At 33.3% G+C, this 19,701-nt stretch overlaps 1 protein-coding gene and 2 long non-coding RNA genes across 4 annotated transcripts; 2 read left to right on the forward strand and 1 right to left on the reverse strand.

The window, feature by feature from the left end:
• The first annotated feature begins 7,704 nt into the window (after positions 1 to 7,704).
• Positions 7,705 to 9,132, forward strand: LOC147553133 (uncharacterized). The gene is made up of 2 exons (XR_015238508.1): positions 7,705 to 7,959; positions 8,722 to 9,132. It is a non-coding gene; the product is annotated as an uncharacterized LOC147553133 (long non-coding RNA).
• Positions 9,133 to 11,725: 2,593 nt separating this feature from the next.
• Positions 11,726 to 16,742, forward strand: LOC147553134 (transcription factor MYB124-like). 2 transcript variants are annotated; one of them, XM_086672480.1, is made up of 12 exons: positions 11,726 to 12,711; positions 12,800 to 12,846; positions 12,937 to 12,993; positions 13,238 to 13,310; positions 13,564 to 13,619; positions 13,707 to 13,889; positions 13,978 to 14,147; positions 14,394 to 14,542; positions 15,013 to 15,155; positions 15,279 to 15,586; positions 15,694 to 15,842; positions 15,987 to 16,742. In XM_086672480.1, the coding sequence occupies exons 1-12, from the start codon at positions 12,631 to 12,633 to the stop codon at positions 16,086 to 16,088; spliced, it is 1,518 nt and encodes a 505-aa protein (XP_086528606.1). In that variant the 5' UTR covers positions 11,726 to 12,630; the 3' UTR covers positions 16,089 to 16,742. The 2 variants fall into 2 exon arrangements, with proteins under 2 accessions (XP_086528606.1, XP_086528605.1); XM_086672479.1 differs by having other exon boundaries at positions 11,748 to 12,711; positions 14,391 to 14,542.
• On the reverse strand, positions 13,758 to 15,342 carry LOC147553135 (uncharacterized). The gene is made up of 3 exons (XR_015238899.1): positions 15,256 to 15,342; positions 14,374 to 14,485; positions 13,758 to 14,225 (listed from the first exon to the last, which is right to left on the reverse strand). It is a non-coding gene; the product is annotated as an uncharacterized LOC147553135 (long non-coding RNA).
• Positions 16,743 to 19,701: the final 2,959 nt, after the last annotated feature.

Below are 19,701 nucleotides of genomic sequence, written 5' to 3' on the forward strand. Positions count from 1 at the left end.
CCAAATGGAGCGTGACTACTTGAAAGACAAAACCCTACAACAATAACTATTTGAACTGTCCTTTAAAAAATTAGAAGAATTCAAAAAATACAATCTAATCACTTATTGTCATGTCCTTCTGTTGAGTGTTCTTGATAATCCTATATAATAAATATGTATATAATAAAAAATATCAAATCACAAGTTGATTAACTTGGTTTACGTGTTCACTGCTTCTTAGATGACATCAATGAACTGATGGAGATAAAAGCTCTATATGGGAAAAAATGATCTAGTAACTAAAAATATAATGTCTATGACATCTCCATCCGTGCCAATTAATTTGGAGTTTCATGACCACAAATTGAACATGGTACAAGAGCTAAGTCTACACATGATAGGTTTGAAAGTAACACATGCACCAAAAAAGAAAAGTACATGTACATGTTATGCTCAAATAACGTCACATGTGTGCTTAAGTCTTGTCTACTCATTGTAAATTGGTTTTGATCCGTTGAATGATCACAAGCTTAACACTTATGTTGTCGTACTAATTGTAAAATTTACAGGATAGTTTTACTTGTACATAAATTAACATTTATTGTTACTATTATTAGAAAAATTAATAATTTATGCAAGTTAAAATTATCATGCAAATCCAAGAGATGGAGATGGAAGTCCAATTATAAAAAGCAAAACGCGTATTTGACTAAATAAAGGGGAGCCTAACATGGTCTATGTATAGATTTCTAAATATATTAAGGATCCCACAACGATATTAGTTGCCCTAGAAATCAGATATTTTATCATCTTATTATCTATATATATAATATTCAAATATTAGCGGGATAAGGAGTTCTAGGAGTAGCATAGATTCTACTATCCAAAGAAAGAAGAAGAAAAAAAACAAGTCTAGACTTCTATGCATGACTTATTTGAAATGTAATCTAATTTATCCCCCATACTTGTTGATTTCATACTAGTTGATATTTGCAAGTGAGCAGTGTTCAATATCTCTATCTCTCTATTTGAAAAATATAATAATTGGGATTAGAGAGATGAAGCTTCGAGTCTCGCATATTTATAGAGAAAGAAATGTTGTTGTTGATCAGCTGACAAATGAAGGATGCTCCTTGACAAATGTTAATTGGTAGAACGTCACCCCTAACTTTATTTTACCCTATATCCCTAAAGATCTAAATGGCATTTCTTCATATAAATTTAGGTGATTTTAATTTTTTAATTTTTCAGGTTCCTTGAGAAATCTCTTGATGTTAGGATCGGGCTTTAAGCCCCTCTCTTTTATTTGTATTTCGCTTTCATTTATTAATAATGTCAGGTGATGATATCTAATGATAGATGCTTTGAGATGTTGACATTGTTTGGGGTGTCATGTGAAGCAAAGTGAAGATATCACATCTTTCATTAAAAAAAATCTCTAGCTCTCTCGATATATGAATATTTATAGCTGAAAAACTCACTCTAGTTGAGTGTTGATAGTGTCACATGCACCAAAATTCGAATACAATTTTATTGTTTTCACAAAAATAACCCATCAAATTGTTGTTTATAATAAGGATTTTAAGTTGCCATTAACAACAAAATAAAAAAGTAGATTTAGTGAATCTACATTAATATAAGAATCGAGTACTAATGTTACATATAATATGGAACACTATAGATCCTGTCATAGCCTTGTGGTTATGACTTATGCATGCCTTAATAGAAGTTTTATGACAATTTATGTACTTCTTTTTTTTGTTGAAAAGACAATTTATGTACTAAGTCTATCCTCATGATATGTCAAAATGATATTATATTGTAAGCTAGGCATGAGTACTGTTCATTTTATATGATGGGATGATGCTAACAGATCTCTTAATTGTTGGAATTAGGAGAATATATTTTATATTTCTATATATCCTCATGATATGTCAACATGATATTATATTGTAAGCTAGGCATGAGTACTGTACATTTTATATGATGGGATGATGCTAACAGATCTCTTAATTGGCACTCTATTATTTAAAAATATATAGTAAGATAGTCTAGAATGTAATAGAAATTAATTTGGAACCTAAAATGAGAGAAATAACATTGGATTCCAAAGACATTTCAATCCTCTCTAGCTTTTTCTTACAAGAGTGTCTTTGTTAGAAAAACAAAGAAAAAGTGACTTGTAGAAGAAAAGATGGAACCCGTAAAAAAGGGTAAGCTCAAATATCAAAAAAATGGGTATATACCCCACATTGATGAATGTAGGAATCCCAAGTAATGCTAACCCTAACATTCATATAAAGATAAAAGAAATAGAATATTATTGTTTCTACGAATAAAAATATATTTATTTCCACACGTGGGTCCTTTCATCTTAACTTTTACATGGATAATGGAATACTTCCCCACAAAAAAAACACTCAAGAAAATTTAATAAAAGTTATATCTAAAATTTATTTTAATAAAGAAGGGCTACTTTTATATGATTTTTCTCTACATCAATCTCTTTTTTCTTTTGATAAACTAATATTGTTTCAGTCTATTAAGAGCCTCTAACTAAAACACCAATTTCAAACAATCTTTCCGAAAGAATAAAAAGAAGGATTATCATCGATATTAATGCTGAAAGTAATCAACCCGACCACAATTAAAAGATAGAACTAAAAAGAGAATAGTATGTACTTAGACGAAGAAGAACACTTAGGGGGAGGCTAAATTGTATTTTTATCAAAAAGTTAAAGTTAACTTCTTCTTGACTAATTATTTAGCTTTTCGCGAGAAAAACAGGATAGATTAAGGTAACATTAGAAAGGTAGTCCAAATATTAATTCCACATTTACGGTACATGTTTTAATAAAGTTAAAAGTGAACTTAATCGTCTTAGATATATAAAACATTCTTTCTTGTGAAATCGAACAAGAAATCTAAATCAGATTAAAAGTGAAAAACATGTTCTTTCACGCTTGAATGTGTCACTTGAAAAATCTCATTTTCTACTAGGAATATATTTATCATTTAGGTTGTATTAGCTTTAATAGGTCGAAATTCAGCTATTTATGGATTCATACTTTACTTCTCTGTTATGAACTCTTGTAGGTTGTTTCTTTTACAAATTCAAATTAAAAAATATTCATCGGAGAGGAAGATTTCTTATATTTTTTTTGTTGCAAATATACTAAGGGATGAACTCACACTCAGGCAAACAAGCAAATCTTCTTGATCCCCTTCTTTAAATTTGAGGCTGATTCTCTTTTTTGTTATACAAATGTTAGTACAATGAAATGGTGAAATTTGTCACGAGATATATCATGTTAAGTTTGTGGTCATCAATTTCAAAATCAATTGACAAAAATAGAGAGGATCTAGACTATTGGACATTATATGTTCGGTTGATAGATAATTTTTCTTTATGTGAGACTATTCTCACATATCGTATTAATTTTTACTATAGAAAAAAATATATTGTCTTTTTTAGCCATTCCTTTGCTACCTCAGTCTTAAAAAAAAAGTAAAATTAAGCACTTAATTAGTGGCCTAAAATATGCAATAGTTATTTGATGAAAACTAATTATAGTAAACATGTAAATGGTCATAGAGCCCAACAAAAAGGTAAGGTAAAGCTTGACTTGGGTGTCTCTTATTTGATGGTTTTGTTGATTGACTAATTAAATTTATAGTAATTACTAGTAGTTGTTAATTAATTAAAGTTAGATTAAAAGTTAAGATAGAAAGGCCCACGTGGGATTAAAATTTGTTTCATATAAAAAGCAAAAGGGAGATGGGAGCGTATTTATGCACTTTGGGACTGTTCCATTAGTTGGGTTGCTGGCTGGACCTGGAGCTGTAGTGATGATGATGAGGTCGCTGAAAAGTTAGACTCTCACGTAAATTCCACCAACTCTCCACCACATCTCTTTTGGAACTTGGGCCTCACCTCTCCCTCTCTCTCTCTCCAACACTCACACACACACACACACACTCTCTCTCTCCAACTCTCACACATTATTTCCTCTCTCTATCTCTCTTTTCTCTCTATGCATATAAGAAGCATTTATAGCTTGAGAGCTCAATCTTTGAGTGATAAAAAATGAGGTTAAGATGTCATTTATTTTACTAATGCCAAATTTGAATTAAGATTTGAGTTTATTCGAGTCCAGACTATAAAATGTTGGTTTGCTTTATCTAAATAGAATGTGTCACTCTTCTACCTAGTTAATCGAGTAATTAAGGATGTATTGTCAAACACATTATATGACTGATTTATTGATGTTATCTGCATAAACAAATATTACGTATAAGTTACAAGCTAAATTCTGTCAGAGAAAAGTGTGTCGACGAAAGTGAGTGACTAACTATCTAACAAGGAGAAAGAGAGATGAAGTGATAAATATGAAAAATACTGGAGAAACAAAAAAGAACTCGGGCAGACTCTATACAGAAATCTGACGTGGCTTCCCATGATTGGAGCAGAAGTGAATACAAATCATCGGAAACTCCACTTCATGAAAGCCAAATCAAATTGTAGCTAGAGTCTACTCGAAATTTCTTGTTCTCCAACACTACTCCATAAATATTCATCTAGAGAGAGCGAGATGAAATTATGAATGTAAGCTCATTATGGACTATAGTCCATAACAATGAATTAATAAAACTATCATTATTGTGGTGAGGCAATCGTGTAATAATCTAGACTTCGCAAAACCTAGATCTCTTAACCTTTTAAACTAAATCTTACCCCAATTTGTAGCTAAAACATTTATAACTAATTATTCATGGACTACAAGAATTGGGAGCCTCCCTTCCCTGGGAGGTATGATATAAAGCAAGGGGGTGTTGGTTTTAAATTAAATACTTGTGAAATTTGAGTAAGCTTTTGCTTTTAACACTTTCAATTTTAGCGATTTAGATGAGCATCGATTAGCCTAAAAATGCTATATTTTCTAGACTTCAACGGCCCCATAGTTTAAGTTATTCAAAACCCAATAATATAAGTTATTTAAGCCACTATATTAACTTTTTTTTCTCTCTTTTTTATTTCTTAATGGGATTATCCCCGCGACATCCCTTATCGTGAGCACAATTAGCGATTTGTAATAATGCTATATATTAATGTCATGACTATCGGGTATAGACGAAAATCTATTTCTATCTAGTGACACTACATATATCATTTACTTCTTCGATATATAAAACAATGAAAATAAATTATAAGGTGGGTTTTGAGCTGGTTGATCACTTCGATTTGTTCTAGAATTTTGGAAACAATATTCAACCAATTGTTTTTCAAAGTTGATTTTGTTTCGAAAAAAATTTGTAGCAGTCAACCAATTATCTATCTTTCCAGATAGCATCTCTCCCTCAATTTGTGCCAACAATTTTGTGTAAATGTTATCATATTTTTATTGAAGAACTTTAAAATTTTCATTAGAGAGGAAAAGAATTGGTCATCTACGTCAAAAAAAACCTAATTTATGTGAAAAGTAGACCCACATTTTATGACATTATGCAACACTAGAGACTTTAATGAAAAATTAATGAATAGTAAGCCAAAATAATAATAAGTCTACTAACTCTTTGAAAATCAAGGAAGGCTAGGGTTTTATTTTAATCAAATTAAAGTTGGAATTGTGGTAGCTTTTCATGCATAGGGTTCTAAAATGGGTCTGCCCTTTTAACAATGGGTGTTTGAAGAACAATATTCTCTAGTTTCACCACCCCACAGACCACTGACTTCTCTGACCTTTCCCTACCTCTATCCATCACATCATTCTTACTAATCGTATCTCTCTAGACATTTTCTCTTCAAGAGACTTCTTTCTATATTCCCTAATCCACCTCTCTACCTCATTTAAATGTTTCTCAAATTACTAATGTGTCCATGAATGATAGTATTCCTACATGAGTGATTGTCGGATTTTGTCTAGACTGAATGTCATTTTTCTTTTCTAAAATCTAAAACAGTTTTTATCGTGGGCATGAAATTTTGTATTTGTGTCAATTTTTTTTCTTATTGAGTTAGGTCTTAATATTTGTGTCTAAAACAGTTTTTTTCTTATTGAGTTAGATATTTGAAGAACACATACTAGTTAAAGTGGTTATTTAGTTATAACTAGTGAACCACTTGATCTAGCCTATTAACCGTTGATGCCAAATTTCCAATTGTCCCGTTGGAAAGCTACCAAAATCAATTGAGAATATGTGTGAAAATGAAAGATTGGTGCCTTAGTGGTGTAGTACTATAGAAAAAATGAACTTCATTATTAAACCTATGTCTAGTTTTTGATATCTAGGTATCCAACCGACCAATACATTTCTAACTTTGATCATCATTGAAAGCTGATAAAAAATAAAGGCATATTACAAAAGTAATTTAAGAAAGAGTCATTTTTCTTTCAACAAAAAAGAAAAAGAAAGAAAGAGACATTTTACAAAAAATGAAATAAGAAAAGACATTTTCTTTTGTCTTTTAAAAGAGGAATATATTCCTTTGCTACTTAAGGGCTTACAAATTTCAAAATTTAGTCTTTACCCATTAGATTTGTTACTCACCAAATGTGTATTCGGGTGGATACATAGATTGGCAACTCCCATGCATGGTTAAAGATGTCGAATTATAAAATCTCTCGTTCCTATGTGCTGTTAACATGATACAGTAGAAAAACTACCCGATGTTTAACTTTTCAAACTGTTGGTTGTTTGACTATCGTGGAAGAACTTAAGTTTACTAATGCCTCGCAAAACAATACGCGGATTAATTCTGAAATATGATTCAAGTCATGAAATCATCTCTAACCGAAGAGCTAGTGAAAATAAAATCTTCTGACACAACAAGACAAAAATTTACGCGTGATAATTATCATAATATATTCTCTTTGACAAATGCTTCATAGAAAAATTATCCAAATTATCTATTATGGTTCACAAGATTCAAAATCAACAAAATAATTTCATTTTTTTAATTGAATAAATTAACAAAAAAAGTTACAATGTAAACATTAAAAATATAAGTAAACACTAATGTTTGTCATTAGTGGACTATAAATTCCAATTAGTCATGCAATTTAATAGATGTATTAATATGGACCCAAATATGAAAGGTTTAGTCAACAGTTCCTCCAAAGTTCTGAAAAGGCATCCAATGGTCAGGATGTAATAAGGATTAGGTCATCCTCAGTATTACAACTGCAATATTTATTCAATTTAAAAAACAGAATAACTGTTCAGTTTTAGGTGCCACCTAGAAATCGAAAGTTTACCGTTAGTTTCGAAATAATTACACAGTGGCAATTGCAGTAAATTCAGTACTTCAGTAGTGTCATTTCCGTACACTGTTAAGTTCACTTGTATTTTAGCTTTCGACCCCATCTAATAACTGTTAACGGAAACGGTACGAACTCTAGGTTATAATTTAGTAGGAGGTGGTCCTTTCTTGTGACCTCTTTTTTTTTTATATTTCACGTGCAATAGACTTGTGATTTCTATTGGAATTTTTGGGCTTATAATCCAAAAAACGGGCCCTAATAGGACTTTTAGTCCTCTCTAATCCTATAAAGGGTTTCAAAACCAAAAAAATAATACAAATGGATATCTAGTCCATTTGGTGTCATCTAGAGAGAAAACACAAATCCCTAGAATACCAAATAATTTATAATACCTAAACTAACCTTCCATATATATAAAATCTAATTTAAGCTCAAATTAACCAATATTCGTTTTCCTATTTTATCTCCCCGTTTCTCTCTCCAATTACCGACTCTAAAGGAAGAAAGAAATCTTTATCTTCCTTAAATTTGTAACCGAAACCTTCTCTTCCTATCTTTCTCTCTCTCTCTCTCTACATCTTCATCTTCTGAAACTATCCTCCATTAAAACAAAAAACTTTGTAACCGAAACCTTCTCGTCCTATCTTTCTCTCTCTCTACATCTTCATCTTCTGAAACTATCCTCCATTAAAACAGAAAACTGAGTTTCTAAGTTCAGGTAAAACTCAAACCAAATTTTATGTTTTCTGATTATGTTTCGATTGAAAATCTTCCATTAACTTGTTTCATTATCATTAGAGCTATTCAAAATCATCATCTTAATTGTTAATCAGGTAAACAATTTTCTTATTTGATGATTTGTTTCAGATCAAGAAAGTTATTATTGTCTTTCTCTCTCTAAAGTTTGTATTAATGATCACGATCTTCATGAGATTAATACTTCATTTCTAAATCTTATAAATCGAGTTTACTTATTGTTTTCAATCAATCGTCATATCAGTTATCAATAGATTTGGAGTTTATGCAAAGTATGATATTCAAATTTTCTCCAGATCTGATTTTTTTCCGTACAGATTGATGAAACGTGATTCTGTCACACGGTTACTCGTAACAGAATTAACATTATATATACTTTAGAATAAATTACCATAATGTAATGTAAATTATATAAACTTTTCCCTGCGATGTATATCAAATTGAGAACATGATATATGTTCTGGTTCTGCAAATTTTTCACGAATAACATTAACATTATATTATTTTGTGTAAATCATACGTAATTTATGGAACATTATGTATGATTTAATATCAAAACAGTTCTCGTTTCATTATTATAACATCTTTGATTTACATATGTAAATCCTGTGTACTTTTTTGTAAAGTACATGTAATTTATTCAAATGTTCATATAATTTACTGCAAATAATATACTTGTATATATAATTTATTTGAATTAATCTATCTCACTTTGTTATCACAGATGGAGTTCCAGGCAGAATCATCAAATCAAAATAAGAAAATCAAACTGAAATCAGATGGTTGGGATAAGATATTTACAGAACTAGGACAGTTATTTCCTGGGGGTGCAAAAGCTTTTCGATATGCTCTTAGGCAATATAGCATCAACACCGGGCATGATTTCAAATTCATAAAGAATGATTCTAAGCGTGTTACTGCTGTGTGTCCTGTTGAAGATTGCAAATGGATAGTGCATGGATGGGCACCATTGAAATGCGATTCCATGTTCATATTGAAAGACATGGAAAGGAAACATGATTTCATTATTTGTGATAAATGTCTCATTATTTTTCATAAAGTTTGCATAATTTATTGTAAATTATACATAATATCGTATTTACAGTTTAGGTATATAACGTTTAAAATTATACTTTATCATTAGTATATCAGAATTTGTTGTACATCATTAAATCCCATTGTAAAACATACTTATTGTATATCAGTATACAATATAAATTCCTTCATATAAATGACCACTATCAGAAATTACAAGGTTTGATCAATTAAAAACTTTTAAATTTTTGCTGTTATCATTGGTTATTTATCAAAAATTACCAAATCCTGTGGTAAATCACGGATACTTGTGAATAAATTATACATACTTTACGGTAGTTTAAGTTATACCAGACAGAAATTGACATAATTTATCAAACAGATCTCTAAAAATTGATTTATGACGAAGCTTTGAACAACTATGTCACAACAGAAAAAACCATAAAAATCAACCCAAAATCTCACCATAACGTTGAAACAATCTTCTTTATGATGAAAAATAACCATGCAAAAAAAACTTGTGAAGAAATTATACATACTTTACAGTAGTTTTGGTTAGGATTTTTGTTTCTGATTGATTCGGATAATAGGAAAGAGAAAATTGATTTGGTTTCTAAATCTGTAAAGAAGAGAGAGAAAATTGATTTGGAAATATCCGTGGTGATGACGTTTCGTTTTGGTTAGGATTTTTGTTTCTGATTGATTCGGATAATAGGAAAGAGAAAATTTATTTTCCAAATCTGTTTAGAGGAGAGAGAAATTATGATTTGTTTCTATCCATTTTTTTTTCCTAATAAATCTCCATATTTTTTGCTAATAAATCTCCACAATTTTTGCTAATAAATCTCCACGTCAAATTTGAGCGTGGGACATAGACGGTAATGTGTTTAGAAAGTGAGGGTTTTTATGTCCATAATGTAAAAGGACTAAATATCCATATTTTGAGAAGATTGGATCATAAACCTTTTTTGAACATTATTTTGGTCTATATACCCACCGACCCTTTCTATTGTACAACTTTTTTTCTTAAACACTAGTAAGGCTAGGAGAGAATATGAAAACGTCATGAACATCCTATCACGTTCGAGCGTGATGCCATTCGAATAGAAAGGCATGTCCAACTTGACCGACTTGATGAAATAAATGAGTCAGGTTTAGGTATTAATTTGAAATGCTACCCAACACTCCAGTTCGAACCCGACTCAATAATATTTGTCCGACATCACCAACTTATTAATGTCTATAGATTCAAGAATATAGAGAGAAAAGAAGTGGTTTAATCATATGTTGTAAAACGGTAACACATGCTTGGATGACCTTTATTTATAATGGTCGAGCTTCTCAAAATCTCACCAAACTCAAGTAACCTACTGGTCCGTGACATTGATGCGTTCATGTCGACAACGTCTGAAGGTGCTCTCCTCCTCTCTTGAGTAGCGCGTAATGGGTCCCTCAACTTACAATAACTTTGAAAGACTTGACCGATGTAGACGAGTTTTAGAGACTACAATAAGATTTTGAAAATTACTCGTCCTAAGTCTGCCGATAACTCTAATATGCAACCCGCCCATTTCGACCCTTAGGGGGGTAGTGGAGCAAGACTTTCGCGGACTCTAGGCATTCAAATCCAGACATTTGAGAGTCCACGAAAGTCTGAGGCATTCAAATCCAGACATTTGAGAGTCCACGAAAGTCTGAGGCATTCAAATCCAGACATTTGAGAGTCTATGAAAGTCCGAGGCATTCGATTGTAGACAAAATATGTCCCAGACTTTGGTGGACTTCATAGTTTGATGAATTTGTGAAGGATTTGGGACAAATTTGGAAGCCAAAATGTCTTTCAAAAAACAAGAGACATTTGAAGTCCATCATGTGATCAAAAAACAATAATAATATTAAAATAATAAATGTCTACCAAATGTCCATCAATGTCAACAAATATTCACAGATGTTTACGAAAGTCGAAAAATATATTTTTGAAATGTTAGTATAAATATATTATTTCATGTGATTAAACAATAATAATAATATTAAAATAATAAATGTCTACCAAATGTCCATCAATGTCCACAAATATTCACAGATGTCAACAAAAGTCGAAAAATATATTTTTGAAATGTTAGTATAAACATATTATTTCATGTGATTAAACAATAATAATAATATTAAAATAGTAAATGTCTACCAAATGTCCATCAATGTCCACAATATTTACAGATGTCTACGAAAGTCGAAAAATATATTTTTGAAATGTTAGTATAAATATATTATTTCATGTAATTAAAAAATAATAATAATAATATTAAAATAATAAATATCTACCAAATGTCCATCAATGTCCACAAATATTCACAGATGTTTACGAAAGTCGAAAAATATATTTTTGAAATGTTAGTATTAATATATTATTTCATGTGATTAAATAATAATAATAATATTAAAATAATAAATGTCTACCAAATGTCCATCAATGTCCACAAATATTCACAGATGTCTACAAAAGTCGATTAATATGCATTACACATTTTGTCAATGGACTCAAGATCTTAAAATGTCCCCAGGACATTTTGTCTATGGATCAAATGTCTTGAAATGTCTATAAAGACATTTTGTCTACAAACTCTCAATGTCTTGAAAATGTCTATGAACACATGTTGTCTATAATAACTCATCCGAAATGTCTTGAAATGTCTACGGGACATTTTGTCTGTGAAAGTCTGTGAAAGTCTGTGAAAGTCCCGCTCCACTGCCCTCCTTAGTAATTGGGAACCCTATGTGAAAGGGTATGAAGTTCAAATATTCTTTGAACAGTTAAAGAGAGAGGAGCGGACATTTTGATGAGGAGGAGCGTTGGGGTAGAGAGAGAGAGAGAGAGTCACGAATAATGTGATATGTCGTTAAAAAAGAAGAACAATACGTATGATATGATTTCAGCAGTTGGTTGGGGGGTGAATGGCGATAATCATCTTCCTACTACTGGAGTATGTATTATTATTAATCATCTCTCTATCTCTCTCGTGGGTTTCAGTGTTTTCAAACTCCTCTTCCTCCCCGCCCAAAACATAACCCTAGACCTAGTCTCTCTTTCTCTCTCTCTCTCTTGACTACAAATTCACTCTTTCTCTTCCATTACTTTCCGACTCAATAAGGAGGAGTATTTCTTCGTATCCATTTTTTCTTTTTACCTCATTTTCATATAAGATGATGATGATGATTCATCTCCCACTATTTCACTGACCAAAAATTTCTCCGATCTAACACTCTCCTATCTTACAACAACAACAACTACATACGTATTAAATCTCTCCATACCCAATCATCATTTCAAAAGAGTCATTACCCCAATCAATCAATCAATTTCTTATAAATCAATACTCTAGATCCCATCCATATCAATCGTTGAAAATCCTACTTCTCTATTCATAAAAACAAGTTAATTTGAAGAATCAGAGTTCTGGGTATTATTGTTCTAATACAATTTATAAGTTTGATTGAAAGTTAGAATCTGATAAGATCAAAAACTCATTGATTTTAATATGCCGGCTGATTTTAATGGAGGAAGAAAGTTAGAGAGAGAGAAAGAAAAACAATATCAGATATGAAGAAGGAATCATCACAAAAGTCATCAGAGATCATCAAAAAGAATAAAGAAAGACACATAGTTACTTGGTCTCAACAGGTTTTCTACTCCTCTCTCTTTCTTTTCTTCAAATCTCATCAATTAGTTTAATCAAGACCCCTTAATCAAATTCGGATTTTAAATGCAGGAAGATGATATACTTAGAGAACAAATCAGCATCCATGGAACTGAAAAGTAATAATGGTTTTCACATTCAATACTGTTCTCTCTCTATGTATATATCATATAAGAACATAGTTAAGGGTTGGGTTTTTCTCTATGCAGCTGGACGATCATTGCTAGTAAATTCAAGGATAAAACAACCAGACAGTGCAGAAGAAGGTTGATAAACTGATCCAACACTTCAAATTCAATAAGAACTTCTCTCTTGTTTTGAGAATAGTCCCGCATAGGCTAAGGGTGATCTAGTAATCAAGAATATAAAGTCTAGGGGTTCTTCACGTCGATTGTGTTTTGAGTTGGATGACCTCAAATATAACTGTTCTAAATCCCCTTTTCTCCATTTTTCGAGATTCTTCTTTCACTTGATGGATTTATAACTCAATTTGTTTTTTCTTCTTTGAAGATGGTACACTTACTTGAATTCAGATTTCAAAAAAGGAGGATGGTCACCAGAGGAAGACATGCTCTTATGTGAGGTAGTAACTAGTGTTCTTCTATGAACAATTTTGCAATTTATTAAGTAAGATTTTTCTCTAAGCACTTTAGACGAAACTTGATTACTTGTTAATTGTGATGATTTAATCTGAAGAAAAGGGTTTGTTTTGATGGATCATTCCTTTTCTTGAGCATCTTATACTATTCTCATCATTTTGACTGGTTAAATAGAAAGAACCCATTTTTGATAATGATGTTGTTGTTTGGGGCTAACAGTGAAAACCTTGTGTGCAGGCTCAAAAGATATTTGGTAATAGATGGACTGAAATTGCTAAGGTAGTTTCAGGCAGGTAAATGAATTTAAACACCTTATCTAGTCTCTAATTTTATCGATAAACATCTCGCTTTTATTTATGATTATTAATCTTCTAATGCAGGACGGATAATGCAGTGAAGAATCGGTTTACGACCCTTTGCAAGAAAAGAGCTAAGCATCAAGATACTATATTAAAAGAGAACAAAAGTTTTCGCATCAATCAAAACAATAAGAGAGTTATATTTCAGAATGGATTCGTTAAAGATGGAGCATCTGAATCTGCTGCACCTCTAAAGAAGATGAGGTATAAAAGTTTCAAGTATTTTTATAGAAGAAAAAGTCCCAAGATTATATAGATCTTCGATACGACAGTTACGATTGTTTCGATGTAGGACCCATATCTCGGACGTCACTGAAGTTTGCAATCCGAAAGGCAGGTTATTCGAGGGTAATAAGCAGTTAAGACCGCCTTTTGCAGTAATAGTTCAAAACTCTCAGAGTGTTTGTGACTTGCCATCTCAGCAACATGTTAGCAGCACCACCAGCACGGGCTCTAATGATGGTAAATGCCTTCCCGTCTTCAGCTTCACAGAGACCTAATTAGACACCTTTTTCATGTGATGCAGCGATGATGTTTGAGCTGAAACATTAGAAATGAGAAAAATTAAAGTTAGCACATTTTGGTTATTTTTGGACCTTTGGGCTGGCATGTTACAAGTGCTCATTTGATCCCACTAAAAATGTTTAATTGCTTCCTTGATTTGTTATTGAGAAGGAAATTTACATACTCTGTCTCTTTGTTCAGCAGCAACGGGTAAAAACAACGATCAGGGGATGTTTCTTAAGCGAGATGATCCAAAACTCACTTTTTTGGTGCAACAAGCCGAACTTCTTAGCTCGCTTGCAGCAAAAGTCAATGAAGAGAACAACAATCAGAGTCTTGAAAATGCTTGGAAGGTGAGGAAAATAATTTGCTGTTGTATTTTGATGAAAGAAACTTCAATGATATATGGCCATGAATAATAACGTATCGACAACACACATACAGAGAATGGACCCAAGTGTTGGATGCTCTTAATTGTCAGTCCCTAAATCTCACTAAAACAATCAAATTTTTTTCATGAACATAACCGTGAAAAATATGGACAAGTTACATTATGTATTATAAGGTAATACAAATGATCTAAATATCACAAGTTGAAGATTTTGATAGTCTAATCAACCAGAACTAATGAGACTTAGGAATAATGGAATGTCATTTTAGGCATTATGAATGACGTTCAAAACACTTTCATTGAGCTGTCTGAAAGCTAGTTATAATCTTTGAAATGGGAATTGAATGCATACTAATATTTCGTTAAAAACATTCAAAGTGACACAGAAAATATTTTTGGGCTATCTTATAATGTTGTTGAATCTACATTCAGGAACTCCATGGTTTCTTAAACCGAGCCCACGAGAGTGATCTACCAAGAAACAATGTCTCAGAAGAAGATTTCCGCCTAGAAGACTTAAAGAACTTGATAGAAGACTGGAAAATTAGTACACCTGGATCTCACCTATACTGGAGGTATGAATACTAACTGCATGCTTGTTATTCCACATTCCTCCTATATACAGAAAGAGGTGGATTGAATCTAACATGGTCTATCTATAGCATTGCAACTTACCGATGGCTACCTTTACTATTTAGGGAATCTGATTTCCACAAGGAGTCTCCACGTAGTCCTGGATATAGCACTGAATCAACTCTACAATCTGATACAATAGGCGAGATAACAGAACAACCTGCACCTGAGGTGTGTTCATTACAACAAAGTAAAGATGTCGAGCCACAGTCAGTCCGTATATTAGTAGAAAACTATGGTGCTTATAGTTGGGACGAGTTCTCGGGTACAAGTGATGCCAATATTAGGGCACAGTTGATTCATACAGAGGAAAAGAGTAAAGATAATGCTGATCATTCGGAAGGATTTGACACCGTGAAGAATGTTTCACAAGGTACAAAGCCTGTTCATGTTCTATTTCACTTTCAACCCAATTACCCAGAATTCAGTTTGCTTTTATAGGTGATCAGAGTAAAATATAAATTCTCTTCGCCTTTTCAGTTGTGTTATTGCCATCCATGGATGAACCAGCAGACAAGGATACTTTCACTTCTTCCCTCCCAAATATGGAATTCAGTTCCCCGCTTCAAGTAACCCCACTTTTCCGAACATTAGCAGCAGGAATTCCAAGCCCGAAATTCTCAGAGAGCGTAAGTTTAAATAAGAAATTACGATTCTTATATTCTTTCAAACTGTTAGCGATATAACCCCACATTAGTAGAGCAGAACTCGACATAAAAGAATCCTTTATAAACGAAACTAACAACTATATTTTTCTAATGTTTGTTTTTCAGGAAAGGAACTTCTTGTTGAAGACGCTCGGTCAAGAATCACTATCCCCAAACCCTTCCCAACCACCTCCTCCTTGCAAAAGAGCTCTCCTCCATAGTCTCTAATTTAACCCGTCCCATCTCTCTCAATACCTATAATCATGTCTGGGGAAGTTTTTACTCATCTTCTAGTACTCGTTATTCGGGTATTGCCTTCGTTTATTCTAGTTTGTTTTTCATTTTTTGCAGACAATTCCGACTCAATTTTACCACGAGTCGTTATAAGATCTGCGTCAGTTTTTCGTGTTCTTTGCTCTATGTTCTGTTTCGGTTACAGATACATAGACCAGTCCCCATAAAAACTCCCCATCGAGTTTCATCGTGTTCACCGAAATCCCAAATTCTTTCCTCTTCTCATAGGATTGTAGTTTGGGACTTGTTCCATTTTCTTCCAATTCAGTATTCAGTCATGATTTCTCATCTGTACATAACCACCATTACAAAACCCTAGTTTTTTTTTCAGAGTGTAATTAAACATAGTCACCTCCCATATAAAAACATAAACAAAAAAAAGGGAGGAACAACAACAACAACAACAAGAACAACAATCAGTTGAAAGTGGAGATTCATATTGATTTTAGTATGGTGTGTAGAGAAGTTATAGAAATAAATAAGATATTAGGTTGGTTTTGGTTTTGGGTTTGTGAGAAAATGTTGTGAGTCAGAAAGATTATGCAACTCTCTATGATTTTGAAAGGAATATGTTGTTTTTTGTGTGTATAAGGATAATGGAGTTCTTTACATATCTTCTGTTCTTAAATATAAACTAAAGTAGATGATGTCTAACAAGTAACTAAAAAGGACCACAACAATGACCTATATTTCATTATGACATAGAGAAGATTAGGTTATAATTTACTTACAGAGGTAACAAGAAGTTCAATGGTTGTTGCTTGGATTTGGAAGGTCTTCTTTGTTCATGGTGATTGTGTTTAGGGAGACGAAGGTTTTCTGAGAGACTTGTTATTTGGTGGGTGGGGGGGGGGGGGGGGGGGGGGCAATTATTATGGAAACAAAAGCTTTTGGTCAAAAGTTTGTGAATTTCTTCTTGGGTTCAGAGAGAGAAGGGAGGCGGGAAGGAAACACAAATAAAAGTAGGGGTGGGATTTTGGCCCGAAAACCCGGAACCCGCCCACGACCGTCCGAGTCCGAAGGGTACGTGACCGTCCGAGTCCGAAGGGTACGTGACCGTCCGATGCCCGAATCGGTCCGTACCCGCCCGACCAAAAGATCTTAACGGACGGACGCGGGCATAGGTCTTTACCCGGTGGTCCGCCCGCTTATATCGTCCGCCTGACCGAACCCGTCCACACCCGTCCGTTTATCCTACCCGTTATACGCGCCTGCCTATATGATTGATTTTAAGCCTTTAGATTTGTAGAGTTAGCTACAACCATTAGATTTCAAGAGTAAAAATAAATAACCCTAGAAATCACTTTTCTTAATCTTGTCTTCGTCGTTCTACTTCTCTAGTCTCTATCTCCTCCAAAATCTCAGTATCTCATCAATAACCCGAGAATCCACAATAAATCAATCGCAATCCATGAGAAGAAGTATAGAAACCGATCATAATCCATGAAAAATCTCAATGCTTATCTTGCGATTTTGAATCATTTACTTTTTAGAATTGCAAAGTGGGAGTAATAGAAAGTTGTATTTAGCGACTAAAACATTTTAAATTTCGAATAAAAGTTTCTTTATTTGTTCATTAGTGACCGGTGTCCGCCCGACCGATACCCGACTTGCCCGACTATCAAAACGGTCACGGACGTGCACTTTGTTGGAGAAAAATCCGAAATGTCCGCTCGTTTTGTCCGGATGTCCGAGTGGACACTTAGGACTCGTGTCCGCTCCCCCCTGACCGGTTGAGTTAGTGTCTGTTTCCCGCCCGTCCGGACCGATTCCCACCCCTAAATAAAAGTAGAGTTAATTCCTATATGGCCCCCTACTTTGTGACCAACTTCCTTTATGGCCCCATTTTTTTCGTAAATTCAAATATGACCACCTATTTTCAGGTAAAAGTCATTACTACCCTTCTTAATCCGTGGGTATATAGCCCAAAATAATGTTCAAAAAGGGTTTAGGGTCCAATCTTCTTAAAAAATGGATTTTTAGTCTTTTTGCTCTTGGGACTAAAAACCCTTAATATATATTACATAATTCCTTCCATGTCCCGTCGTTTTTCGCGGGATTTTAATATGTGGGCGGTGGGCCAGGACAAAAATTTAAAACGGTTTAATGTACCTTGATTTTAGGATAAATTAAGGAAAAAACAGATAGATTCTCACGAAATTTTCTCTCTCTCTTCTATAATCTGTTTAGAAACAAAATCTAAACTTTTCCAAATCAATTTTCTCTCTCTTCTTTACAGATTTAATATGGAGATTATTAGCCAAAAATATGGAGATTTATTAGAAAAAAATGGATAGAAACAAATCATAATTTCTCTCTCCTCTAAACAGATTTGGAAATCAAATTTTCTCTTTCCTATTATCCGAATCAATCAGAAACCAAAATCCTAACCAAAACCAAAACGTCATCACCACGGATATTTCCAAATCAATTTTCTCTCTCTTCTTTACAGATTTGGAACCCAAATCAATTTTCTCTATCTTACTATGTAAATTTTTTTTCGATTCAAAACAATTTTCTCTCACTTAACTTTCAGATTTGGAAATAGTATATAATCTAGGATCAATTCAGCGTGATTTGGAAATAGTATATAATCTAGGATCAATTCACCTCTCTCTCTCTCCAACTCACCCCTTTCTTCTCCGGCAAGGTGGCCGGCCGGAAAATTTTCCGGCCGGCCACCTTCAAGCCTAAAAAGAATAAATTCTCTCTCTAATTTTTTTTTAAAAAAAAATCTCTCCACTCTCTCTAAAACTCCGGCGAAGGGGGTTTCCCTTCGCCGGAGGATCTGTTCACGAACAGATCTCGTGATTGAACAGATCCTCCGGCGAAGGGAAACCCCCTTCGCCGGAGTTTTAGAGAGAGAGAGTGGAGAGATTTAAAAAAAAAAATTTAGAGAGAGAAATTTTTTATTTTTTATTTAGGTTTGAAGGTGGCCGGCCGGAAAATTTTCCGGCCGGCTACCTTGCCGGAGAAGAAAGGGGTGAGTTGGAGAGAGAGAGGTGAGTTGGAGAGAGAGAGAGGTGAATTGGAGAGAGAGAGAGAGAGAGAGGGGTGAGGTGTAGGGAGAGATGAGGTGGAGAGAGAGAGGGGTGAGGTGGAAATAAATTTTTTTAATGTTTTAAATTTAGAATTAAGAAGGGTAGTAATGACATTTACCTGAAAATAGGGGGCCATATTTGAATTTACGAAAAAAATGGGACCATAAAGGAAGTTGGTCAAAAAGTAGGGGGCCATATAGGAATTAACTCATAAAAGTACTCTTAAATCCATATTTAATCGATGACTCTAAGCCATGTTTGTTGGGCGGTAATCGGGGACGGATCCAAAATTTGGACTCAGGGGTGCGAAGTATATACTAAAAGCAAAAAAAATGCAAACACAATAACTGCCGTAAGACAAATTATCAACACAAACACATTATATAGTATAGATTATTATGGATGTATATCAAATTAGAGGCGGAGCCAAATTTTACGTTAGATAGAGCTGACTATAGATTAAAACGACATGAAAGAAAAATCGCTTCATATGACTAGTTTTGGAG

The sequence above is a fragment of the Eschscholzia californica genome, unplaced genomic scaffold (genome assembly GCF_041429995.1).
Source record: "Eschscholzia californica isolate CP2 unplaced genomic scaffold, dmEscCali1.0.p SCAF_3, whole genome shotgun sequence".
NCBI lineage: Eukaryota > Viridiplantae > Streptophyta > Magnoliopsida > Ranunculales > Papaveraceae > Eschscholzia > Eschscholzia californica.

Coding starts and splice junctions, on each gene's coding strand:
- LOC147553134 (XM_086672479.1), top strand. CDS start 12,631: ATGAAGAAGGAATCATCACAAAAGTCATCAGAGATCATCAAAAAGAAT. Junction 13,890..13,977: donor GCACCTCTAAAGAAGATGAG/GTATAAAAGTTT, acceptor GTTTCGATGTAG/GACCCATATCTCGGACGTCA. Junction 14,148..14,390: donor CAGCACGGGCTCTAATGATG/GTAAATGCCTTC, acceptor CTCTTTGTTCAG/CAGCAACGGGTAAAAACAAC.